Genomic DNA, 27,195 nt, shown 5'->3' on the forward strand with positions numbered 1-27,195 from the left:
ATTGCATTTTCAAGCTTCGAATATTCAGGAGAAAATCCAAAGTGGACCGGATTATCAACAGTTTTACAGTTCAAGTGAGTTAAAATATACGTATATAACCCCTCACTTCTTTTCTCATTCTTTTCCCTCTTTTTCTGTTTTTATTTTATTCACTTTTTCCTAACTTTCTATTTTTCTATTCATTAATACAAAAAAAAGACATTTGTAACTATTAATAGACTGGTACGCCTAGACTAGCACTAGTTATCCGTGGGGCAGTCCAACTGTTACGGGTAAATTAAGAAATAAAAAATGATTGATTGATTGATTGATTTAATTTATCAGGAACTGGAAATTTGTCGATTTGACCTGCTAATCAATGGGAGTACCGCTGATCACAGACGGTAGTTGAGCTATGAAATCGACAGTACCTCTCTGCTTGCATAAAAATTACGGAGCGGTAACCGAGAAAAATGGCATTAGTTCACCTCAATTTGTTTACGTTATATTTCGCTGAGAATTACTACTAAGGGTATGCTTGATTGACCTTGTATAGTTGTAATAATAATAGCTTTTTTTTTCGGTGGTAGCCAGAAAAAAAAATATGACTGAGGTAATGTTCATAGCTTAATTCTCTTCCTAGGTGTTTAGGGTGTTTATGATCATCATTAATTTCATGAAGCGTTAATTTGCTATAACAAGGTAGCCGCATGACGCGGGACGGGACATCATAACGTGATGCGTGATTTGCTATTTTACAAGCTCGTGATACGTGATTTATCAATTAGATTTCCGTGATAAGTGAACGTTCTTTGAACTAGAAGGATAGCATTCATTCAAAGTGAATAGTAAATAGAGTCTTAAAAAAGATCATTAAATCGTCGCAGACGTGGCATCATTTTCTGGTCTTTTTCGTCCTTTTCTTGACCTCTGATGTTTTTGATCTTCCAGAATGTCACGGTACTATAGGTCCAAACAATTGTGATACAAATTATAGGAATAAGTCAATTGAAAAGAGTTAAACTTTGCCCAAGGACTATGAGCTTCAGTGTTATTTTTGTCCATTTTGTCGACGGATCATTTCTGGCAGTGCATCAGACGAAGGGAATATGACACACCATATCCGAATCCGGCTATCATGTAAAAGGTCTGGACGATTTTCGTCCAAAAGGGCTGAAACGATAACACACGTTAGAGTTTGGTGTCATTTTATACCGCTCGAGAAGACAGTTGTGTAAGCAACTGGAGACTACACAAAGATAACGTTTGTGTGCCACTTAATAATGGTCGTCATAAATACCTAACTGCGAAATTCAAAAGCCACGTTATATCCTTAACAGACATAAAAGCGTTGCCGCACAGAAAAGGATTTGCAGGTGTAAAGCTTTGACACAAATTAGAACATGCATGGCAAAGGTGGCATAGACGTCTTCTAAATTCGTATAAAAGATCTCTGCCAACTGAGACTGTGAACAGGCTCCCGATTGCGTTATAGGGGACTAATAAAAATGTTTAACAAAAGGAGCGGCTTGTCGTTGTACACCTTAGATCTGGATGTCATGAATTTCCTTTCAGGTATGCAAATCACATACCCTGGTATTCGATTTAACAAATCGAATGTGGTTTAGCGTGGTCTGTACTCCTATCGACAACGATACGCGCCATCACAGTGGTCAAAATGTTGTGGACTCACTCGGCTGCGCCTCGTGAGTCCAGAACAAATTTTGACCACTGTGATGACGCGTATCGTTGTCGATAAGAGTAAAGACTACGCTAAACCACATTTCGATTTGCTTTTTACCACAACATCAACGTCAATTAAAATGTTTTTTCAGAGCGTGAGCTGAAAAAGGCATTGCGTGACACAATGACGCGAGCAGCGTTCTCTCGACTCTTATTAGGGACTTTAAGCAAAGACAACGCGGACGGCGACGGGAACGCCATAAGATCAGGGAAAAGCCAAAAGGTCCACTGCGCATGACTGGCGGGAAACAAGTTGACGTTCTGCGTTCGAGCCCGACGTGAGTGAAACTCATTTCGCGTTGTCTGAAAACGTGAGTTTTCGCTTTCGTTTCCTCTGCTGTGCCAACGCTATATAACCCGTGTTACTAATTTCGAGGAACTTTAATGCTTGTTTTCTCTTGTTATGTGAGATATTTCATTTTAAAGAAACGTCGGGAAATCTGAAGCGAACTCAAGCCAGTCGGCGAACATGTGAGTACCGTGAAATATCTTTTTGAAAGCTAATGTAAATAAAGACAACTTACATGAATTTCAATCGAAATTTTTCCTTTCGAGAAGTACTCAAATGTCAAATGGCTCATGATGGTGAAATTCTAACACATTTAAAAGGGTAGACACCATTAAAACGTGCGTAGCTGTTTCCATTTTCAGTCGTAAGATCAGTGGTTTACTTAGATCTTTATCAGTCAGCACACTGTTTTGTCGCGCCAGTCTGATTAAACATCTGCTGATAACAAGTTCGTTTACTTCATTGTACAACTCAGCGAGAAGGGGCAAGTTGCGTTTGTGGAAGCGAAATTCAGACCGGCACTTGTCGTCTTCAAACCATCGAAGTTAAAATCAGGAAAGGAATCATAAGGTTGGTCGAGATCATTCGACCGGTTTAAATCGTACAAGAGTAGAAGTTCGTGATCGTTTAACACACCTTCATCGTGGATTATCAAGAGTTGATTGCGAACTTCTTTCAATAAAGTGATCCTAGTTCATCCTGATAAACAGAGGACGAATGTCGATAATGTCAATAAGCTTTCAGTGCGGAAACCGCGGTTTCCGACGGTGCTGCTTAATGTTTGTGAATTCCCGCGACAACGGCGTTCTCTCCCCAGCCTTCTCACAGGTTTCGGCGTCCCCGTCGCCGTCCGCGTTCCCGCTGCTTAAAGTCCCTATTGACAACGGCAAACGAGCCAATCGGATTGCAAATTGAGATGCTTTAGGCGGCGAGACACCAGAAGTTGTTTTCGCTCGTAGGTATTCGTAGACGGTGGACGTTGTCGACGAATTTGAACTACCCTTTCGCGGCAACATGTAATATTAGATGGCAGGGAGAACCTTAAACGAACGTTATCAATCAAGGCTTAATCTGGCTACTGTAACTCAAGATGCACAAGGTGAACGCGTATTTTAATATATAACTGTATGTATATACAGGCAAAAACTAACGATAGATAAATCCGACGTTTCGGCGACATCTTGGCGCCATTGTCAAGGGAAACTAATTAAATATGCGATTTCAAGAGTAACTAAGAGTTCAGAGTTTCTAATTTGCATAAGTTAGACAAAGACTTTAGCGCGAACTGAGTCTGATTGTACATTTAAACACGGTCGTAATTGTTTAGTGAGTAACATCTCATTAATGAGACAATCAAACTTGTTGTGGCATTTTTTCAACACGCTAAAACAATTGCGAAGGTCATCCGGAATCCTGCCTGCGTGTCTATTATCATAGTGATTGCGTACTGACGAGGTCTTGCTTCTATGCCCATCAACGCGTAGGAACAGATGGCCACGGGTGTAACCGACATAACCAGCATCGCACTGGTCACACTTGAAGTTATACACAACGCATTGTTGATCAATGAGCTGAGGCTTAGGTTCGCTTGTCGGGAACTCCTGGGCAATCTTGCGGCTCGTAAACACCGGTTGAACACTGGTCTGCAGCTTCACACTGAGATCTTTCAACTGTGTCTTCACGATATTAGCAGACTCCTGGTCTTTAAAGGGTATGACAACCCGAGTAGTGTTTTCTGTCGTAGATCTGGACCGTAATGAGGGCTGGTCAGCGACCTTTAAATTTAGGAAGGTTTTGACAGTGGACGCAGTGACTCAGTTCGCGCTTAAGTCTTTGTCTAACTTATGCAAATTAGAAACTCTGAACTCTTAGTTACTCTTGAAATCGCATATTTAATTAGTTTCCCTTGACAATGGCGCCAAGATGTCGCCGAAACGTCGGATTTATCTATCGTTAGTTTTTGCCTGTATATGTTTATCTAAATCATTGTTGATTATAACTGTATGTATAGCATAAATTACAAAGCCGTCACAGAACATAAGCGTGCATATAAAGAATGTTTGGCAAATTAGCATATTATAACCTAATTTGAGGTATGTCCGCCATTTTTAATAATTAAATCCAACCGGTGTCAGAAACTCGTTTGTCCAGTTTGGCTATGACGTCGGTGCTTTCTCATTGGCTCATAGCCAAGTCTTTTGTTCTTTCGCTTTAGAAGTGCGACATCACCCGGATGGTTGGGCGGCTAGTTAACTCCACCGCAATATACACATCTCTCTTAACATCTCTTAAAACGGTACCTCCTGGATATATAATCAAGTATTCTTCATCAACCATCCCCCTAAATATCTCCCCAATATTTCCACATAGCCTGCATTTCATTAATCCCTACATGTACCTACACAGCCTACATCTCATTAATCTCCTCTATATACCTACACAGCCTACATCTCATTAATCCCCTACATACACCTACACATCCTACATCTCATTAATCCCCTCCATATACCTTCACAGCCTACATCTCATTAATCCCCTCCATATACCTACACAGCCTACATCTCATTAATCCCCTACATATATACACCTACACATCCTACATCTCATTAATCCCCTCCATATATCTACACAGCCTACATCTCATTAATCACCTACATATATCTACACAGCCTACATCTCATTAAACCTTCACGTATTCCTACACAGCCTACATCTCATTAATCACCTACATATACCTACACAGCCTACATCTCATTAAACCTTCACATATTCCTACACAGCCTATATCTCATTAATCACCTACATATACCTACACAGCCTACATCTCATTAAACCTTCACGTATTCCTACACAGCCTACATTTCATTAATCCCTGACATACAGCTACACAGCCTACATCTCATTAATCCTCCACATATTCCTACATAGCAATACTTCTCATCTCATATTCCTACATAGCCTACAGCCTACGTCTCATTAATCCCCCACATATACCTACACAGCCTACATCTCATTAATCCCCCACATATACCTACACAGTCTACATGTCATTAATCCCCCACATATACCTACATAGCCTACATCCAGGAGCCCATGGGGTCCTGCTACATCTCATTAATCCCCACATATACCTACACAGCCTACATCTTATTAATCCCCCACATATACCTAGGCAGCCTACATCTCATTCATCCCCCACATGTACCTACACAGCTTTCATCGTATTAATTCCCAACATATCCCTACACAGCCCACATCTCATAAATCCCTCACATTTACCTTCACAGTTTGCATTTCATTAAATCGTTTCTAGAGTCATTACTCATTATATTCAGTGGTTGTCAACTGATGTAGAACCAATTGGTCTTAAGATGTCTTGGACCAAGTAAATTGACTATCGCTATTCAAATTATCCGTTCACTTGTAGCCTGGGGACAGGCTCCCGGTTGGGTTAATGGGTTTAGTGCGAACTAGCCAAGTGTGGTCTAGGGCGAGCGGGGAGAGCCGAGAGCGGAATGGTGACGACGGGGAGCGCAATTCTCGGAATTCTTTCTTTCATGTTTCCACCCTCATGGATTTTTTTCCGCCCTCACTCGGAGCCTGTTCGCAGGCTAGTTCACTTGCCGTGCGTTCAGCCGTTCAAACGGATATCGCAAGGAACGTTGCAATGTAAATGCAACTCAAAGTCCAACTTGAAGTCCAACTGGAACTCGAAAATCGGAAAAATCGGAAACGCTCCATCATTTATTTTACGTACCTTTTCTTTGTTACACTAGTTCTTCGATAGTGGGTTTTCAGGCGAGAATGAAATTGGTTCGTAAGCGCGGATTGAAATTTTCTCGGCCTTTCCCGTGTCATCTTTTCACCTGTTAAAAGATCACTGTTGCTATGGTTACATAATAAATAGCGCCTTTTGCCGCGAAAGTAAAATAGTGTTTCATTGGTGTTCACTTTGATAAATAGAAGTTAACGCACCAACCACAAAACGTTCTTAACTCAATTTGTCTATAGCATTGTAGCAAATTTCGTAAACAAGCCAATATCTTCCTTTATTATATGGCTTGTGTTTGTATTTGTTTTCGATTCGCACGTGCCATTGAACTTCCGAAGCTTCTTACCATCGACCAGTTTTTCCAAATGGTTCATGCAGTTGTCGTAAACATGTTTTCATTATTTTTTTGCTCAGCCCTAGTGTTATTGGATTTCCTGATCCTCGAGACACAAGGTAAGGTTCCTTCATTCGGCGTTTGAGAATACTCTGGCCTTATTGTTTGTATCAATATTTTCTAAGATAGGCAGTAGTTTTTAATGCCCTTGTTTATACAATTAGTTTATATTTCTTTTCACGGGTCTTTCAATTTTGTTTTGGCTATCATACCGATAAATTACGCATTTGGCGCATGATCGTGGATGCTAAAACTAATAAACGTTCAGCGCAGTTTAGCTTTCTGCAGCCGCAGTTTTCAGTGTGTTGGGAAAGCCATAAAACCAGCACATATCAGTCCTATAGAATAACGTTAACTCATTTTTCAACATTTCTGGACGGATGAATTTGTGGGACATTGCACTTTACTGAATGCCAAATTCTTAGACGTGTCAATAACTTGAATACTGAACTAATTGAAGGGTAAAATAATTAGCTTAGAATATATTCCTCTGAGTCATGAAACAAAAAATACAATTTTGAGCTTGAAATTTTGAGTTGGGAGTCCTCTTTCCTACCTATAGTAATATTTCAATCTTCCGGAATCTTTCACAGCCTGAGACTGAGGTTGCTTGGGGTTTTTCTAAATCTAAAGAAAATATATGATGCTGGAATAATTGTTATTGGGGAAATTTTAATGACCCTCTCTAAATTAAACGTGAGGAGAACTAAAACATAATTATGCCAAAACCTGCCAAGTCAAGGTTAATTCGTTAATTTAATCATAGCCTCAAGAAACGTTCATGCGGTAAAGAAAGAACAGTTCAACCACGATTTGCGTTTAGTCACCGTTAAGTGACCGAATCAATTCTTCCAAACATACAGTTGATGTTTTTCCGCAGGTAACTGTTATTTGTAAAACTCACCCTTTGGAAATTGTTCCGACTAGAGTTTGCGCAACATGAAACATTAATGAAATCAATGTTAATTCACGAATGTTCTTACGTAAAAAGAACTGTATTTCTGCTCAGTTTATGTAAGAAAATTGAGTTAAATGTTGCAAGAACTTTGCCAAACGTTTAATAATCGACGGTTTCTGTGAAATTGGACCCATTTTTTAATAATTCTGTAAAAATGCATCGCTGAGAGCATGTTAGACACTTCTCTCTGAAACAGGTGGTTTTAATATGCCCATGTTAAACAGATGTCGCTATATTTGCTTGTAATGTTTTCCCGGCATAGTCAATCGAATCCAGTCGAAATGAATTTCAATCGAATTGGATTGAATAAATCATTCGTCAATTATGGAGTGTTTCACTTCATACTTTGCATTTTTGGGCGAAAAAGTCTTCATACGAACCAAGTGGCCCACCAGTGTTATACACTATTAGGTGCTACCCTCGGTAAATAAATTGTTTACTATCAGGCCGGAGCTTATCCCGGTTTCTGTAACATGAAGCGACTAGGAACATTATATTCCCCCCCTGGATGGGATGCTAGTCCACCGCAAGGGTACCTCCAATATTAAATTCACCGGTACCCATTTGTACACCTGTGTGGAGAGAAGCACTGCGAGAGTAAAGTGCCTTGCCCAAGTACACAACACAATGGTTCGAACCCGGACCGCTCGATCCGGAGCCGAGCACACTAACCATGTGTGAAGATCATAGAGAAATGTCCCTGGTAAAAGAAGAAGGTATTCGCATATTATACTCTGGGAAGGTAGTCGCATGCTATACTCCGGGTGACGCGTGGTGCTAAACGCACGGTTTCCATCGGTTAAAAACCTTCCAGTGTCAATCAAAGTCGCACATGCACATTACGTGACACACCTGCTTAAAATAATAAGAGGAGTTAAGGACGGGAAAAAAAAATGGGGTCACCGACTTCGTTTTGGAGAGAACATGCCCGGAAGAACACCCTAAACCTGAAAAAATCGGGCTTCGTAAGCGAATAAGGCCACCGTGTCTGTAAGCCCAAAAATATTGCAATTATATATTTCAAGTGAAATGTTCAATAAGTGGACCTATTAAGTGAATTTAGTCAACTGGTGCGGTTCCTTAAAGAACAAGTTCGCATTTAGTGACCATAGTTTAATTTCACGCGCCTTGCAGCAGCAAGATGGCAGGATTCGATGTCCCGTGGACAGAAATCTTGAATTTTTTTTAACTTCCCACATTGATTTTTGTTCATTTTTGGACATTGTGGAGATAATTGTAAATAAAATCTGTTTCTGGAAAGAAAAGTAGGGGTCACCGAATGTCCAAGATCGTGAAATCCATGTTAGCAGCATCCGTCTATGATAAGTTAATAAAGATGGTGAATTTTAAGCTCGGTATGAAATGTGAAGGTGAATTAATCAACATGACACGAGCGTGGGACAAAAAAAAATTCTGAGTCCCCGACATGAGTTCTCGTAGCTCAGTGGATAGAGCGCCCGCCCGGTGTTCGGGAGGTCATGGGTTCGACTCCTGTCGGGGATTCAGAAGTTTTCTTTGTCCCACGCTCGTGTCATGTTGATTAATTCACCTTCACATCCGTCTATGAGTTTATGATTTGCGTCACTCCGACGAAAAATGAAAAATCAAATTAATTATTGATACAGGCTGACAAACAGCCCAGCTAGTGCCGAACGACTTCGAGATAGCACGCTTTTTTTATATTTTACAGGACACAGGTCACAATGCGAATGAAGTCTCCGTTTCAAACATCTTTGAAACAAAAATGTCGTATTTCCACGTAAAACGCGAAAACTATATTACGTGGTAACTACGTTAATTCAGCAACATTACCACTTTCTTATTTCGTTTAGAGACAATATCGTGACAGTAAGTCAACATCATAGCATTGTTTCAGGTGGTGTACGCACTATGATCGCGTTGCATTGTGGATGGGTAATTTTCAAGATGGCGGCTTAAACGTGCGAGGATCGTGAGTTTTCTAGAGTATTTTTCCATCTGAAAGAGGATTTGTTTTGCCTTCGTTTTACCAAAGATAACTCCTTGGTACCCTTAAAGACGTATAAAGTATTTTCGTGGTTGAAGAAGGTTCGTAATGCCAATTTATATACGAATAACACTTTCACACCGATCCATGCTGTAATTTGAGACCATTTCTTTCGAACCTAAAACTTCTCTGTTCTGTTCGTTTCAACCTTCAGTAGTGTCTAGAATGTTTTTTTCACTTTTAATCTACAGCTGTAGGAATTAGCAAGGAGTGACAGGCCTGCACAACTTCTAACAATGGAAACTTTTGTACCATGTAATATATGACCCCTTTATAGTTTTGCTCTTACGAGTATGTCTTTTAGGGATTTACCTCTTTTATACGATATTAGTGGTGGCTCTTTGAAAATTTGCCGTAGAGAAGGCTGATTTTGTATCAAGTGCCATTTTTCCATTAAAACATTTTTGAGGTTGGGCACTGATGGTTGATATTGTGTTACAAAAGGCAAGAGTTCTTTCCGGCTTTCATGTTTTTGTCTTAGCGCCGATTCCCTTTCTGTGAATTTAATATCTGAAAGGAGTGTTTCGATCAGATTTTTTGGATAACCTCTAGCAAGGAGACGTGATTTGAATTTGTAAATGTTCTCTTCAAATGTTGCTCTTGAAGAGTTAGTTCGTAAGAGTCTTTGAGCTTCGCCCTTCACGAATCCCTTTTTGACACCCGGTGGGTGGCTAGAGGAAAAATGAGTGTATTGAAAGGTTTCAGTTGGCTTAAAGTGTGTTTTTATATCCAGGATGGATTGATCTCTAAATCGTTTGCCTTTGTATACAACTGTATTCAGAAATGTAGTTTCAGTATTTGAAATTTCAGCTGTAAATTTGATTGTAGGGTGATATGAGTTTGCTTGTTCGATGAACTTGTCTATATCAGGTTGGCTGACATCCCACAAAGAAAAAATATCGTCAATATATCGTTTCCAGATTGTGGGTTTTGCGACGCTATTGCTAAGAATCTCTGTTTCGATATTGGCCATAAAAATATTTGCAAAAGCGACGGCCATTTTAGTACCCATGGCGGTACGGTGGATTTGTAGATAATTCTTACCGTTGAATTGGAAAGAATTTTCTTTCAGTATCAGGCTTAGCATTTCTTTGAGATATTGTGTGGGGATAGGAGGGTTATTTCTGTGAAAGTTTTCGTATGCTCTGCATACTGTAGTTATACCCTCTTCTTGTGGTATATTAGTATTATAGACTTGTTACGTCCATTGATACAAGGAATGTTTGTTTATTCACTTTCGTCTTTTCAATGAAATTAATAAAATCTGTAGTGTCTTTTGAGAGAATCGGATCGATCGAAAATTTCAAAATATTTCTCACCTATCTCGCCTTCCACTCTGCGCGAAAGACACACTCAAACCCTTGTGCAGCCAACAGGAAGCATCAATAGCTGCTGTTTGACCAGAAAGATCACGGAGATTCCTTTTTTTGCAAAACTTAAGAATAAATGGCAGCAGACCGTGAATCCCCATTACGCATTCAGTATTAAGAGACGTGCGCTCGACCGCGTCAAGGAGCAAATGATAATATTTTAACTGAACGACCACAATGCAATGCGAGCATAGTGCGTACACCACCTGGCATTGTTTACCATGCCAATAAAAAAAATAAATAATTCATCCACCAACCACAGTCCGGAGGAACTTATTAATGTGTGGCTTTAATATTTCTGGGGCTGGTGGTTTAACAAATTGACAAGTTTAAACTGACTCAGGCATGCAGGTGTCGAAGTGCCTAAGTTTAGCTCTTTATAGTACACAAAGTTTAACCGGACGTTTTAGCTCCTCCCTGGAATGTGATATTTTGAAGCTGTTTTGGTTTTCACGTGGCCATCATAGAGATGCTCGTTGTATCTGTTTGCTTTGTTTTCGTCTTGTTTGCTTCCTTGATCCCGGAGACGCAAGGTTAGGTTTTCTTCAGTCAATATTCGAGAACATGTTTGTTTAAGCGTAGCTTGTTTTGTTGTTATCACCGTGTTCCAAAAGGATGAACGACAGTTTTCAACATCCTTGATCGACTGACTCAATTCCACTTAAGGCGTACGTCAAGACAAGACTTTGCTAATATCTAGCTTTGCCGCGGTCGGAATGATAATTAATCAGCCAACACTTTGCGCAGATTATGAATGCAGATTATGAATGCAGATTATGAATGCAGATTATGGATGCTCACAACATTCACCTGGTTTTCTTCGTACAAACGTTTCTACGTGTAAGAAAAACCACCGGTATATCTTCGAAATACTTGCCTAACACGTTATAGGAAAGTTTGTAACATATAGACATGTTACATGTAAAAATCGTGACCGAGAAACTGCAGTAGCTCAAAGCTGTAGAGTTGCTAGCCATGTATATGAGGTTTTTCCATGGTAACACAAAGGCAATTACTGTATTAGAGAGTAGTTGGAATTCTGGCGTACAATGGTAACTTTCAGACTTTTCAGGAGCTCTAGACTGCTTGTAGGACAATATAGCACTCTTTTCAACAAAATTCCTAGATTTCTTCCATAATTCTATTCTGTTGTATTCTTAATTGATAGCATTTGTATGCCAGATCCGTTTTCACCGCTTTTTTGTCGTTGCACCTGTCGAAGACTGCAGTTGCAGCAGTCGAGAGCTTGTAAAGCTCTAAAGCGTTTTAATCAGTGAATGGGTTTAAAATTTTTCATCTCTAAAAAGAGTGAAAAATCATATTACAAAGAATTTAATGTTCCTTACTTAACGTGAAACAAATTCGAGCGTTTAACTAACTCCAAAAGAAATTATTTTAGGTTTATTTTGAAGCCAGCAGATGCAGTCGGTGGCGAAATTTGAAAATACTGTTTCTCAATGATAACAGATAAAAGTAAGCAAATCAATAAAATTGATGTCGGGTTTTTGGGTAGATATCCGTCATTTGCAAAAACACCTTTGAATTTGTGAATTTGAATCTCTAGATATGAAAACTAAAGGCTGTCCAATATATAGTCTTCCATAAAACTAAGCTGAAGAAATTACAGGTCTTCTTTTCCTTGGCAAACTAAACCGAGTAATATGTTGTTGAATGTGGTTTTGTTTCTCGGCAGAAAAGACAACAATTTTCTCGTAATCCTCGACAAGATTGAATAACTGACAACACATTTGCTCAGCTCAAACCACCCTTGCGTACACATTTAACCTTTTATGTTAAATTTTGTGTGTTTAAAGTTTGCGTTATTTGTTTTAAAAATTAAAATATTTATTTTACTTCCACAGAAATCGATACAAGTTTCAATTTTTAATTTAAGTATGGTTTCGGATTTCCTCCTGTCTATCAATAAGTTAATTAACAATTAGACCCATAGCCCGCAAGGGCTACGGGTCAATAGCCCATGAGGCGAAGCCGAATGGGCTATTGACCCGTGGCCCTTAAGGGCGAAGGGTCTAATTGTTTTAGTATCACCCAACTAGTCGGACAGAAAAGGTAATAATAAAGTTAGCAAATGCAAGTTGAAGAAATATTTATTTGGGAATAAAACGAAAGAAAGCGTCACGCTAATAGTCCCCTAGTAGCGTAGCCAATCAAAATGCAGGATTTGCATTAGTCCACTAGTTGGGTGATACTAATAAATAATATTCACCACCAGTCCATGAGTGTGTAGCAGAACGCTGAATGGACCTCCTGGCATGAACAGCCCTGCTTGATTCAGTTTTAAGACGGAATTAGGGGCAACGTGAATAACGGGTCTTCCAGCTTGATTTGCACTGAGAACAAATAGCAGAAATTACCGTTTTGGCTAGCCTGAATGGGTTTTCGATTAACCTGAATTGAACAATGCATCCGCCTGGCTCGAGAATGGTCCACCGCCGAACATGAATTCAAGTCGAGGCGTCCTCCTCCATCTTTCGAAATTTGCATTAATAATGTATTTAACTTTAAAGTAATTTTTGGGAGTAAGAATGGCATGTCAAAAATTACCTTTTTCAGGTCAATGTCGCAATTTGCGATTCACAATTGATCCGATCCATGGCTACCGGCTGAATAATCACGTGATACGAACCATTGACGTCATCAACGAGGACATCTGCCAACTAAAATGCTACATGGAGCCAAACTGTGTCAGTTATAATTTTAACAAGAAGGAAGAGGCAAATGGACGACACAAATGTGATCTGAATAGCGCTACTTATGAACACGACAACGAACACTCAGGCGACCTCGCGAAGAACGAAAGTTATGTTTATCGCGGAGCAGAGGTAAACATTTAGGTGTCAGGTTAAAGGTGGTAGATATTACAGTAGACCATTATTTCAATTTACTTTTTCTGGGGATTTTATTGGCTAGATTTACCAACTGTGAGGTATCCCAAGTGGTCTTATTACGTGACAAATTTCTCCGCGAGATCTTGAAAACTGTCAAATAGAAGCTAGTGCCAGTCAGTCATCTTGATTTGAATCCGAGTAAGAGCCTGGGGACAAGGGTACAACTTGTACTTGCAAATCCGCCACCACTCGATCTTGAAATGATTAACTGGCGTTTGCTTATGTTTCTATTATATAATTGATTTCCAATTATCAAAGCTTACTACACTGCCACAAACGCTCGGCTTAAAACCTACTCTAGTACTACGCAAAACTTTCCACAGTAAATATCATAGACACACATAGAAATTAAAGGTTCTGAGTTTATCGGTGTTCAAATGTCATTGTTATATATACCACCCAACTAAAATACGTTTTCCGATTGGAAGAGTACGTGTCACATGTTGTGGGTCAAAACTCACCAACTCCCTAGTTCGAACAAAAATCACTAACTCCCCAGGGAAACGACAACTTGAACTTCCGACTCGCGCGTGATCAGGTCGTGCCCCTTGTAACCGCGGCAAATTTGTGAGCCAGCCGGCGTCAACCAAATGATTTCTTCGCAGTTTTTTCTATTTTTGAGTTAGAACGTATAACAAAACACTAAACGACTGGTCGCGGGGGAAACAGTCGACCTCATTGTTCCCCGAGACTTCGCCTCGAGGAACAATGAGGGTCTTGGGGAAACAAAACTCACTGTTTCCCCGCGCGACCAGTCATAATGTGCTTATTAGTCGATGATATGTGACAGTTTCACCACCTTTTTGTTCTTTCCTTGAAGAATGCTTGTGCGAAGAAACCTTGCCAGAACAAAGCAACCTGCCAGGCCGCTTTTACAGACAGAGATTACCAATGTTTGTGTATTCCTGGATTTACTGGCCATGATTGTGAAAACGGTAGGAAACACTCTTACGCAATTTAGTAAAAAGAGTTTAGGATGCTTAAACCGGGAGGAGATGGGGTGAGGGCTGGGGGAAGTTAAGGCAGGGATGGAAATGTGGTTGTTGTTGAACCATATTTTCGTGAAATATTATTTTCTTCCGTTAGATGTGGACGAGTGTACTATGAAGGAACAAAACTGTGATGAAAATGCCAACTGTGAGAACATCCCAGCAGGGTCCTACACGTGCACGTGCCAAGAGGGATTTCATGGAGATGGAAAAATTTGCACTGATGACTATGCAAAGATTAAAAATGATTTTGTACACTTTTTCCTTTTAATACCTAACAATGGAATACGAATATTTATTATTCAAAATTTAGTGGTATACCGAGTGGTAGCAAATCGCTAATATCGCTAGTTCGCATGTAAAGATATCATTTTTATCCACACACGTGCGAGATCATTTTCGATACCATTTTTGACTCTTTAACTGTGCTTACCTCTGTTGGTGTATGATCGAAACGTCTTCGGATCTTCCTCGGAAGTCTTAGGCTATCTTCGGCAGTCTTCGGTAATCTTGAGAAATTTTCGAAAATGTTCGGAAACGTTCATGTGGCCTTCCGACGACTTTTGGAGAGTCTTCGCAAATCTTCGGAAAGTGGTCGTAAATCTTCGAAAAATCTTCGAAAACGTCGTTCTTAGTATGCTTATGTATTATGGGGATTTTGATCATAAAAAGAAAATTACATGGTCGCTTGGAGATACGAAATTTTTCTCAGTCTCATGTTGAACACTGTGAGAGAATTTTCGTATCTTTGTGGGGCTATGTAGTATTCTCTATATAACAGGCGAGATGCATTATAACATAAATGCGAACCTTTTATATCTCTGTCAGACGACTTTAAAGGAACCAAATTCCAATGAAATATATTTTGTTGTCTTAGATATCGATGAGTGCACCAAAGGAACACACAGCTGTCATGTTAATGCTGTGTGTAACAACATCCAGGGATCCTATCACTGCACATGCAAAGATGGATTTTCTGGAGATGGAATAAACTACTGCACTGGTATCAACAAGAACATCAATCTGTTGATTTTGGCATTTTTCTTTATATTAATACTTAAGCCTGTGTTTTTTTTTTCTGGCTCGTAATCATAATCATAACAATAAGCACAAGCACAAGAATGAGCGATGGCCTCATGGTTAGTGCGCTCACCTCCGGATCGAACGGTCCGGGTTCAAACCCTGGCCAGGGACATTGTATCGTGTCCTTGGGCAAGACTCTTTACTTTCGCAGTGCCTCTCTCTACCCAGGTGTATAAATGGGTACCGACGAATTTAATGCTGGGAGGTACCCTGCGATAGACTAGCATCCCATCCAGGGGGGAGTAAAAATATCCCTAGTTGCTTCATGCTACGGAAACCGGGATAAGCTCCGGCCTGATGGGCCACTTGGCTCGTGTGTAGACTTCACCTACCTACAAGAATAAGCAGCAATTGAGGACACCAAAACAAAAGCACCAGGGGTGTAACTAGGGGGGTCCTGAGGTGCCCGTGAGCCCCCCCTTTTGTAAGCCTATCTTAGCAAACAACTTACAACAGGTGCAGAAAACGACATGACAATCTGGTAAGTACCCTCACTTTGACACAGTGTGACCCCCCCTTTGAAAAATCCTGGCTACGCCTCTGAGTACAAGCAATTATTCACTTCCGGGTTATAGTTAAAAGTGACTTCGTTGAACTAGTTATATCATAGTCAGTTAAATTGCATGCCAAGATTCGCAAAGGGAATACTGACACTTCAACCAGACTGGAACTTCTCAAGTTAACTTAATTTGATGAAATTCCTCTAATGTTTTAGATATAGACGAGTGTGCTATTAAAACAGACAAGTGTGATGATAATGCAGTGTGTGACAACACCCAGGGATTTTATCTGTGCACGTGCAAAGAGGGATTTTACGGGAGTGGAAAAAGCTGTATTGGTAACTATGAAATATATATATATGTTTAGATAGCCAACGAGGCCCGTGGCGCCGAGTTGTCTATCCCATCTCATATCCGAAAATCGCGAGGGGAATAATTGTTTTATTAAAAACGCCCTCAAAATATAGAAAACTGACAACAACAAGCGAGAGTAGAGTAATTATTTTATTAAAAACGTCTCCAAGATATAGAAAACTAAATGAAAATGAAAATAAAAAAGGCCCAAAACTCACGTGTGCGCTTCCCATATTTGTAGAGCATAGTATAAGGACTCATGCACCATGATGGCTAAGCCAATGAAAACTCTTGAATTGCATTGTTGAAATATCTTTCTCAGGTCTTTCGCACTATCGACTAGCCGCCTCTGGAATATGATGCCTGCCCACATTAAAAACCAACCCAATCTTTCGAGCTTTAAACATTTTATGGACTTATGAGGATTTGGACCATCTTATCATCTAAATTTTTAATTTTCTTGTTTTAATTGTTAGACTTGATCCAATGCTTTGCTTTTTAATATTTTAATGTGTCTCACATCTTAGTTTTATATATTATCGTTACATATTTGAGAATCTTTCTATATTTTTAATTCTTAACACGTCATCTTTTTATTCGGTAAATGTTTTTATGAGGGCCACTGGTTTTTCAGTGATTACTGTTGTGTGCTACCCTCAATAAATAAAGTTGATTATGATTATGATGATGATTATTATTACTATTATTATCGCTGCGTAGCGAGCGTAGCGAGCGAGCAGCAACATCATCATGATTTATGAAGAATATATAGAAGGGAGTTCGAATTCTCGAATTCATCACTTTTACCAGAATGCATTGCATTTAACCAGAGTGCACTGCGCCACTTTTTGACAGAGTGCATTGCGCCACGAACAACACGAGGTTGTCACACCGTCGAGCCGTCGTCCTTTTTCGCGTGGATTCCAGTGAGAAAGATTAAGGTTTATGTTTTCTTCTGATTTGCCTGTGAAACGATGTGAAGGAGATCGTGCTTGACTTTCACAACTTTTGCTTTTGTTCTTAATACAGTATGTGAAAGTTTGTAAATCTGGACGATTAATTATGACACCTTAATTTTAAACTTAGTATGTCATTTCTTGGCGATCTCGCCTCCTTGGTCGAATTTTTAAATGAAGAGAAATTGTCGTTACTAAAGCTTGTAGAATAATTAAACCAAACGAAAACCGTAGAACAAGCTAATTTTATATATGCTGCGATCTATTCCTTTTCATCCAAACACGAATTTAAACTAACGCTTTAACATTTTTATACATCGCGATGGACGCATCCTCGACACAGTCTGTCAATTTCAACATTCTGGATCGAGATATTTTATGCGTACCAGTACAAAATTTATAAGTTAGCTTTTTGCTCCTACAATTTCCACATCTTTCGATTTTTGCCATCTGGTAAAGGGGAGATTGATGTGTATCGTTTTATGTCCAAACATAGTTCAGATCACTATGTGCTTTTTTGTCACGATCCCTCGCCATCGATGTGTCATCATGCATGAAGTTGTAGATGAGTCACTGCGTAAAATATGTCACTATCAACAGAATGTGCCGCAGCATTACTATCTTTTAGATACCCTAGTTATTATTATTATTACTATTATTATTATTGTTATTGTTGTTATTATTATCATCATCATCATCATCATCATCATCATCATCATCATTATCATCATTATTATTATCATACAGTGATCCAGTTTTTAATAACGCGAATTACACGTAAGTGAAAAGCGCTCTTACTTTGTAGTTGCTCAGTTAAAACTTAATTCTCTTTTTTTTTTTAGTTTTGCCAGAACCTTTTGCCTTCTACCCTCTTGATGGAGAGTATAAAGCCGCAGAAAAAAAGAACAAGCAGCCCTCCGGAATACTAGGAGCTGTGGGCCTTACAGTCGGACCCTACACTGAACCAACAGGAGCTTATGAGTTTTTTGGCAAAAATACGAGTTACATCGAATTCCCGAACAATGGAATTCAGGTGCCCCAGTCACACTCAATCACGCTGATGTGCTGGGTTGAACCTGGAGGTCAAGACGGACCACTGTTTAACTACGGACAAACTGAGCATGGGGTCGGTATATGGATCAACCTCAATGGCAAGTTCTATCACGAGCTCCATAATAAAGAAATAAATACAGATGCGTCTCTTGCGGTAGGAGAGTGGGTCCATGTTGCTGCAACGTACAATCATAGCACGGGAGAGAACTCACTGTACATTAACGGAGTTTTAAACAAGTCACAAAATATTGATGCAGGCCCCTTGAATTCGACACACGACCCGAAAGCTTTGATGGGAGTCAAGGGAGATAGATATTTCAAAGGAAAAATCGCTCAAATGAAAATTTACGATGCTGCACTAGATGAAGCCCAAATAAAGGCCGCCATAAATCAAGGTATTAAACTGGCCGGTAAATACATTATGTTTGTTTTAAAGTAGGATGTACAGTTTTATTCCTACTCAGTGGCAATAACGATTCTTCTTATTATACTTCAATCTTCTCACTATCAACAGCATGAGCTTTGTGAGTCTCCAAATCTCTTAACCGAGATGAAAGACTCGGGCTGCGCCCTCATCAACTATTACCCATAGAAATCGAGAACGCACAATCTAATTGTTTTAGTATAAATCGATAAGTCGCTCAAAACTGGACTAGAAAATTGTCTAAATCCCCTTCACAGACACTCGAAAAACGCAAAGAAGCGGCCGCCATTTTGTTAACATTTTGTTAACTACTAAGCTGCTTAGTATCTTGAACATTCGTGATAGCGCGGTTTATTCGAAAAAAACAGATTCCGAACGTGTGAAATATGATCATGAAAAATATATTTTTTCTTACGTTAAATTCATTGACATTATTTACAGGACTTTACAATACTAACGCGAATACAAACAACAATGCTGTTATACTTATGATACTCTTTCCTTTATTTAATTACAATACTAGCTCCAATTACAATGTTACTTTACAAAAAGCTAAATATACTGTTAACAAACCATCAATAAAATAAGTCGAGAAAAAAAGTATACAAAAATAAAACTACAAAAAAAAAAAAAAAAAAAGAAAAGAAAAAAGAAACAAAAAGAAGGAAAAGAAAAAAAAAAGAAAAAAATTACTCGGATGACCTAAGGGTTTAATTTTTTTTCTTAAAACCCTCAGAATGTCAAGACGCTCTCGGTATGGAAAACCGAACAATCACTGATGCACAGATTACCGTCTCATCGGAAGCCGATTCTTTACATGCTGCCTCACACGCAAGGCTAAACTTTCAGGAAATTCCAGACAAGGCAGCCGGGGCTTGGGCCGCTCGTGCAAGTGATGATAATCCGTGGCTGCAGGTTGATCTGGGAGCTCAGTACACTAAAGTGACACGAGTAGCAACCCAAGGAAGGGATTCCTTACATTATTTACAGTGGGTAACTAAGTACAAACTGCAGTACGGTGAGGAAGAGGAGGAATTCCAGTTCTACAGGGAACCAGGACAAGACACAGATGAGGTAAAAAGTCTTACGATTCGATGATACGTTCATATACTTCATTCCCACTTCCAGTCAATAATGATGGTAGCAGGTAAAAGAAATGGCGTCTATCATGTGCGAGGTTTCTGCTCTCTCACCTTCCTTTTTTACTTGTTTTCAGGTTTTTGCTGGAAATACAGACCAGGACAGCATTGTTTATCATAATCTCAACCCACCAATCACATCTCAGTACATTCGTTTTGTACCAGTTGATTATCACTTGCACATATCAATGAGAGTGGAGCTGTATGGCTGTCTGCAAGGTGACGAGGAATGCTCTCCATCTCAAAAACCTTCATAAGAAGTTCTGCGATTTAAGTGTTTGTTTTTTATTCAATAACCCACCTTACGGAGATTTAAAACAATAAAAACCTCGTTAATGTCTCCTTGTGGGAGGTGAGGTGGCCTCATGGTTAGTGCGCTCGACTCCGGATCAAGCGGTCTAAGTTCGGGCCCTGGCCGGTGACATTGCGTTGTGTTCTTGGGTAAGATACTTTACTCTCAGTGCCTCTCTTCACCCAGGTGTATCAATGGGTACCAGCGAACTTAATGCTGGGGGTATCCCTGCGATGGACTAGCATCCCATCCAGGGGGGAGTAGAAATACTCCTAGTCGCTTCATGCTACGGACACCGGGATAAGTTGCGGCCTGAGGGGCCACTTGACTCGTATTCAGACTTTACCTTTACTTAATATCTCCTTTACCCCTCATTTCCTTTCTTCGTTTCTCTTATTTGCTGCAGTGAAGCCACGGCCAGTTATAATTTGTGAGGAAAAACGAGGAATCATCAGCTGCCAAAACGGAAAAAGAATCGACGGACTGAACGCGAACTATGGCAGGCTGGACCGGCATACGTGTCTTCATCAGGCCATGAGCAACATAAACTGTCGTTCCGGCAATTCTCTTCGAATCGTGCAGGAAAAGTGTAACGGCAAAACCAGCTGTGAGTTACATGTAAATAACAACTTGTTCGGTGGCGATCCATGTGGGGGAACATACAAATATCTAAAAGTGAAATACAGATGCCTGGAATATATAGGTAAGTGAGCAAACGATAAAATGTATTCGAATAATGCGTGACAGGCAACTGACACATTCGTTTAAATGCAAAAAAAAGTTGCAGTTACAACGTGCAATGCACAACGTTGTTGCAACATAAGGCTGAATGAATGAGTTGCCAGTAATCGGATACCCGTGTTTGCGCAAAGAACTCTGGGATCGTCAGGGGGCAAACATAGCAAGTCGCTAGAAGGAAATGTATGGCGAAAAAGTTGTTTCGACGCCCAAAAACATGGTTTTGGGGAGAGATCAACGCTTTTTTGCCGTTGTTTTATCGCGAATGGATTTTGGCAATGTTGATACATCGACAGTGGAAGTTTTTGTTTGAATAACCGCGAAATAAGTGATAAAATGTACCGATAAACTCCCTTTTGCTTGCGTGAGGTTTATTGTGAAATACATTGAAGAGAATATTGAAAATTTCAATACACGCCTGATCTCGAGGGGCTACCCGGAGCAAATGGTAGAAAAGATCCTCCGAGAAGTTAAATATAAAGACAGAAAAGAAGCTCTAAAACAGAAATCGAAAATTGCAGGAGGAACTACTACCCTTTGTGTCGGGCAATTTCACTCAACTGTCAATACCAAACTTTGGAAAGCATAATCACGCACAAATGACACTTTTAAATACAAATGCTCAGAGATATATTCAAAGAGCCACCCTTGATCTGTTATAGAAAAGGAAAATCACTTAAATACGTGCTTGTAAAAGCAAAACAAAGGCTTTGAGCAACACAGTAGCTACACAGCATGAGTCGCGCGGACTCATTTGTCATTAAATCAACCCTAGACAGTACAGTGATCGCCACCGGGCTTATTTCCAGTATTATTTGTATGACTGAGCTCTCAAATAAGCCAAAAGTAGCCTGTCCACGACTTAAAAGGCTTTACTGGGATATTTCCTCTCGATTTATACCTAATTAATTTTGTAATATTTTCAGACCATTACGCGATGTAAATTTCACAAAAAACCTCACGCAAGCAACGGAGTTTATCGGTAGATTTTGTCACATATTTCACGGTTATTCAAACAAAAACTCACATATTCCACATATCAACATTGGCCAAATCCATTCGCGATAAAAACAACGGCGAAAAAGCGTTGATCTCTCTCAAAAGTCGTTTTCTTGTACCTCGAAACAACTTTTCGCCATACATTCCTTTCTAGCGACTAGCAATGTTTGCCCCCTGACGATCCCAGAGTTCTTCGCGCAAACACGGGTATCCGATTACCGGCAACTCATTCATTAAAAAGTGTAAAACCTCTTGGCAACTGTAGCGAAATCTACTTCGCCTAACGTCTGTTGCTACAAAAACGTTGCAAGTACATGTTCATTTCTAGGGATGTCTCACAGGACAATTTTTCTTACAGCTTGTGTTAAAATGAAATTGCGAGGAAGTTGGTAGGAGAAATTTCTAAGTGCAACTGGTCCTTATAAACAGGCAATCACCACTCAATTTTGAACTTCAGAATTTCATGTTCCCAAGATCTGATAATTTAGTCATATAATTGTATAACATCACTCTTTTAAAACAATTTAATCACTGGACTTAAATTGGAATGAGCAGCAATTAAATTGAACTGAAGCGTGCATCACTACTTTGGACTGAATTTAAATATATGCACAAATCGCCGCGAGATTATTTAATTTGTTGTAAACACAGGTCACTGAGAAAACAGTTGTTTATTATGATCTTAACCTACCAATAGCAGCAAGTTAAATTCTTTTTAACAGAGTGCGAAAAAGCGCCTGAATACGATTAATTCAGAAATAGTACAAAAACATTAAAAAGAACCAAAATGTAGAAATCTGATAAATTGTGAAGTAACACACCGTTTCGGGTGTAGCAGAGGTAAAAGCTCTGATGTTCTAAAGTTGTCAAAAATGTTCCTGTTGCCATTTCGTAGATCAGCACATGTTCTTTCTGTTTCAAACTGTAGGTTGGTATTCCGGTCAACCTGGGCGGTCCTGTAAGCACATCCGGGACTCAGGAGGCTCTAGAGGAGACGGGGAGTACTGGATCGACCCCGAGAGGAGTGGAAACCCTTTAAAGGTCTTCTGTGACATGACAACTGACGGAGGTATGTTGTGGAAAGTGATAGCAACGATAATGTCCAAAAACTTTTGCTTTTGCCGGAACGCAGTAGAGGGTACAACGGGCTCTAAGCTGTTGGAAACTATATAGGAGCTATACCACACTATCACTACTTTGGACTAGAAGCTTTCATTCTCAATTCCGTAAGGAAATCTCATGTTTTTTTGCAGTCATGACTTACTTTGCTTTCTACATCTTGATGTTCTTTCTTGTCGTGTTATAAGTGGACATGACAGCTAGCTTAATTTGTTTGATCAAGTGACCGTTTTACCCTGATTTCAGGAGGCTGGCTTCTTGTTTCCAACGCTGTGCTTCACGGCTCATCCTCCACACCGCAGTTGTTAGTAGAGACGTCATACAGAGGAATCAGCAACTATCACAATAACCAGACGTTTCTGAAAAAGAGTGCCATGAATGAGCTCAGAACACACCTGTCTTTCACTCAGCTGAGATTCCACTGCAGTAAACAACAGGGACGTACGTTCCATGTGACCACGGTCGCTAACAGCACTGGTGAAGCTGTAGTCCAGTACTTCAGCGGTCAGACGGATGTCCAGCCTGATGCCTGTGGCTCGTTTGTTAGAATGGAGAATGACAACTCGAGATTAGCAGACGTTTGCCGCCAGTGGGGATTTAATGGTATGAGCAATTACATTGGCAAATGGGGGAATACTGTAGATCAAGATAGATTGTACAACCATGCGGCTTTTGCAGCATCTTTATATCACTGGCTGCTGACTCCAGGTGGCTCAAGATGGGAATGTGATGACTTCCTCGTTGGGGTGTCTTCTGGTGATTTCTGGAAAGTCTTTGTTCGTTAAGTCTTTGGGACAGACGTCAGCCCATCTATGCCCAAATACGGAAATAACAAAATGTTTATACTCAGATAATTTCATCTGCATGTTTTAAGCGCTTCCGCTTTTTAGACAGTGAATTAACTGGATTTCTAATGGCGTTTGTAAACAACCGCTCCACGTAAACATAGTTTGACGATAACTTTTTCCCTCTTCGGAGTCGGAAATGGAAAACGAACTTTGCGACGGTAAACGAACACAACTTGGAGAAAATTAACTCTGACCAACACCCTTGGCTTACGGGAACGGAAACTCGTCTGGATTTTCTGGTATAAAGAGATCTACTTCAATGGTCGTCTTTCAGTTTACGGACGTCAAGGGTGAGACTGGACTTGGTCTCAACAGTAGTTTATTTTGAAAATAATTTAATAACGATGGCATAATCATTGCATCAGCTAAAACAATGAACGAATAAATAAAACGTAATGTTACGGCGTGCGAACCACACGTTTCAGTTGACGAAATATGTAAATAGCAGGTCAGCACTTAAAGTGCCTCTGAAGTAAAAAATAATTGCTGCTTATTTGAAAGGCTTTTCAAAGTAAAGAAGAATGGCGTTTTCCTTTTTGGAATATCTTTTTTCATTTTAAAGACATTTACGTTTTTGTAAGGAAAGTGATGACGTCATAGGTGGTTCCACTAAAGCAGCACAACACTCAATCAAGAATAACTCTAGAAATATTAAAGCAGTGTTCTTTAAACTTGGCACCAGAAATGTACATCACAAAAGAAACATAATGACACCCGTCGTGCTGTTGCCATGACAACAATTATGCCGCTGGTTCTGTTTTAATTAAGACTAAAATTCCCAGATTTTATCTTAAACAGGGATCACCCACTCCCACCAATCTAATTGGGAGAGTTAAGACAATATGGGAACCATGCGAGTTCCAAGCAAGGAACACCGCGGAAATACGTTTTTTGACGTCACAGTAACTGGTCAGTGGTCATCACCATCGGGCTGTGCTGTCCTTCGATCGATCAGTTCTCCGAGATCGGTATTTTGCTTCGTTTTAAGGTCGAAAATATCCTTGATACTTCTCGTTATTGGTGAGTTTGACGTCCTTAAGTGGGTTTTTAATACTCAAACAATGTTCGTAATGAATAGCGGTACAGGGGAGTCATTTTGTGTGGAGTAATGTGTAGTTTGCTGACTCGATCCTGGATCGTGTTGCTTCAGTCGCCCTCGCCTCAGAATTGTCAAAAACAACGATGGGTATCCAGCAAAGCAGAAGATTGGTTCTGTATGAAGCTTTTGCAAGGATTTTGAAGACTAGTTGGATTTAAAGTGTAATTTGCATGAAATGGTTAAGGTACATGTAAGTCAGGACCGTTTTCACACTCACTTTGCGCCGACATGTGGTGCTTGTTCATTTAGATTATATTTCGCAACGCGTCAAAGAAGCTTTGATAAGAATTTGTCTTTAAAGACTGGCTTGTTTGGCGTTTCTATCACCTTTCTGACTTTCTGCGCCTTTTGGAGCAGGTGAAATAATTTTTTTTGTATCTGTTGCTGTCAGAATAAAACATTTGTTCATTTCATTCACAAGATATTTCTCTATCATTAAAGATTGTTTAAGCCTACATTTATATATAACGGTGGCGTTTGCGAAGGGAGTAGAAATCGAAAATATTGTGATTTGTTGGTCGCAGCGAACGCTGGAAATACTGAAAACATTCAAGACCGCTCAATATCTTCGGTTCATTGACAATTTTTTCTTGCTTGAGGTCTTCTTTGTTTACATCGATTACATGTTGATAGTACATGGAAATTTTCAAGACCGTTTCCTTGTACATGTATGCTTAGGTAACTAAATATTTTAAAATGCCCAAACACCTGTATTTGTTTACACGAAACCACTTCCACTTATGGGATGTGGTCAAGTTTCACATCTTTTGATGCTGAAAAGACATTCAACATTTCAGAGAGGCAGTAATCAACTCTTCAATGAAACCCACTAGTTTATTTTGTTTACTTCGTCATTTGAAGCTTTTCGATTTCTACTTCCCTATCTTACATGTGCATTGTATCAATTTATATAAATAATTGACTGTTGTTGTTTTTCCTTTCGTTTAATTTAATTCAGATGAGCTTTGCTCAATCACTACTAATTTTTACATTGTGTGTGCTTAATGAATCAGACATGTACATATCACGTGCTTTGAATCACTATGAAATTAATTATGATCCCCTTAGTAATAATATTGTATCATCCTCCCTTCTGTAAGATTCTTACTTAACTTGTAACCACTTTATTACAAGTCATTATAGCACCTGATGGCAATAAATTATATAATATTGTATCTATTTATTTTTTTTTCCTGTGATAAATTGGCTAACAAGTGGGTTTGTTTATTCCACTGTGTCTCTGAATTGGCTTACTGTTGTCTACAAACCAGTGGTAATAAATCTTCGCTACAACTCAGATACTAGACACAAAAGCATGTATTAAAGAACAGATACATTTCCTACAAATAATATCTATTGCATTTAGTTCATCACTTAAGTTCTACAACATTGCTTTTCGCCAGTGAGAAATTTTGTGCAAAGTCTGAAGTTGTAAGCTGCAAAAACAAGTTCTGTCAGTAGTTGTGAATCACTTAAAATCAGGCTTTGATATGAATGGCAGAAAGCGAGGAAATTAGAAATTGTCTCAAATACACAAGTAATAAAAGAGGTAAACTTGACTGAAATCTGTAGACTCCTTTTTTTCAGATTTAGGGTTAAGGTTAGGCCTAAGGGACTAGGTGGGAGGTGCGATGGCCTCATGGTTAGTGCGCTCAGCAATGGATTGAGTGGTCCGTGTTCGAGCCCTGGTTAAGGACATTGTGTTGTGTTTTTGGGCAAGACACTCTCACGGTGCCTCTCTCCACAACGGTGTACATATGGGTACTGGTGAATTTAATGCTGGTGGTAATCCTGCCATCGACTAGCATCCTATCCAGGGGGTAGTAGAAATACTCCCAGTCGCTTCATGCTACAGAAACCAAGATAAGCCTGGCCTGATGGGCCACTTGGCTTGTATGCAGACGTTACCTTTTACTTAGGGACAAGGTACTGCATCAAGTCGGGGGAGGGACAGGGGAGTCAGAACCTCCCACTTCCCATAGCCTGTTCTCCCACTTCCATACCTTTATCTCTTGACTCCCTAGAAGTCTCTAAAGACACTAAATGAAAGTCAAATAACATTTTCAGTTCTTGTTTTTGAACGTATTTGAAGCCTTAATGAATGACAAAAATTAGCATTTTACATTTCTCTCCGGATTCCTGCCCTATTAGCACTCCTGCTC

General features: G+C 39.6%; 2 protein-coding genes across 4 annotated transcripts; one reads left to right on the forward strand and one right to left on the reverse strand.

Moving 5' to 3' along the window:
* Positions 1-1,878: 1,878 nt before the first annotated feature.
* Positions 1,879-26,598, forward strand: LOC110044939 (uncharacterized). Of its 3 annotated transcripts, none has more exons than XM_089289129.1 (11): positions 1,879-3,110; positions 13,106-13,374; positions 14,261-14,375; positions 15,307-15,432; positions 16,228-16,350; positions 18,165-18,770; positions 19,536-19,873; positions 20,016-20,157; positions 20,637-20,933; positions 22,896-23,036; positions 23,333-26,598. In XM_089289129.1, the coding sequence occupies exons 1-11, from the start codon at positions 3,038-3,040 to the stop codon at positions 23,869-23,871; spliced, it is 2,769 nt and encodes a 922-aa protein (XP_089145255.1). In that variant the 5' UTR covers positions 1,879-3,037; the 3' UTR covers positions 23,872-26,598. The 3 variants fall into 3 exon arrangements, with proteins under 3 accessions (XP_089145255.1, XP_089145254.1, XP_089145256.1); XM_089289128.1 differs by lacking the exon at positions 1,879-3,110 and adding an exon at positions 5,862-6,236; XM_089289130.1 differs by lacking the exon at positions 1,879-3,110 and adding an exon at positions 10,606-11,064.
* Positions 9,405-10,364, reverse strand: LOC149112671 (uncharacterized). Its single transcript, XM_089289172.1, has one exon. It carries the CDS (start codon positions 10,246-10,248, stop codon positions 9,433-9,435), a length of 816 nt encoding a protein of 271 aa, XP_089145298.1. The 5' UTR covers positions 10,249-10,364; the 3' UTR covers positions 9,405-9,432.
* Positions 26,599-27,195: the final 597 nt, after the last annotated feature.

Source organism: Orbicella faveolata, unplaced genomic scaffold, assembly GCF_042242905.1.
Source record: "Orbicella faveolata isolate gen_17 unplaced genomic scaffold, um_ofav_v1 contig_2, whole genome shotgun sequence".
Taxonomy (NCBI): Eukaryota; Metazoa; Cnidaria; class Anthozoa; order Scleractinia; family Merulinidae; genus Orbicella; species Orbicella faveolata.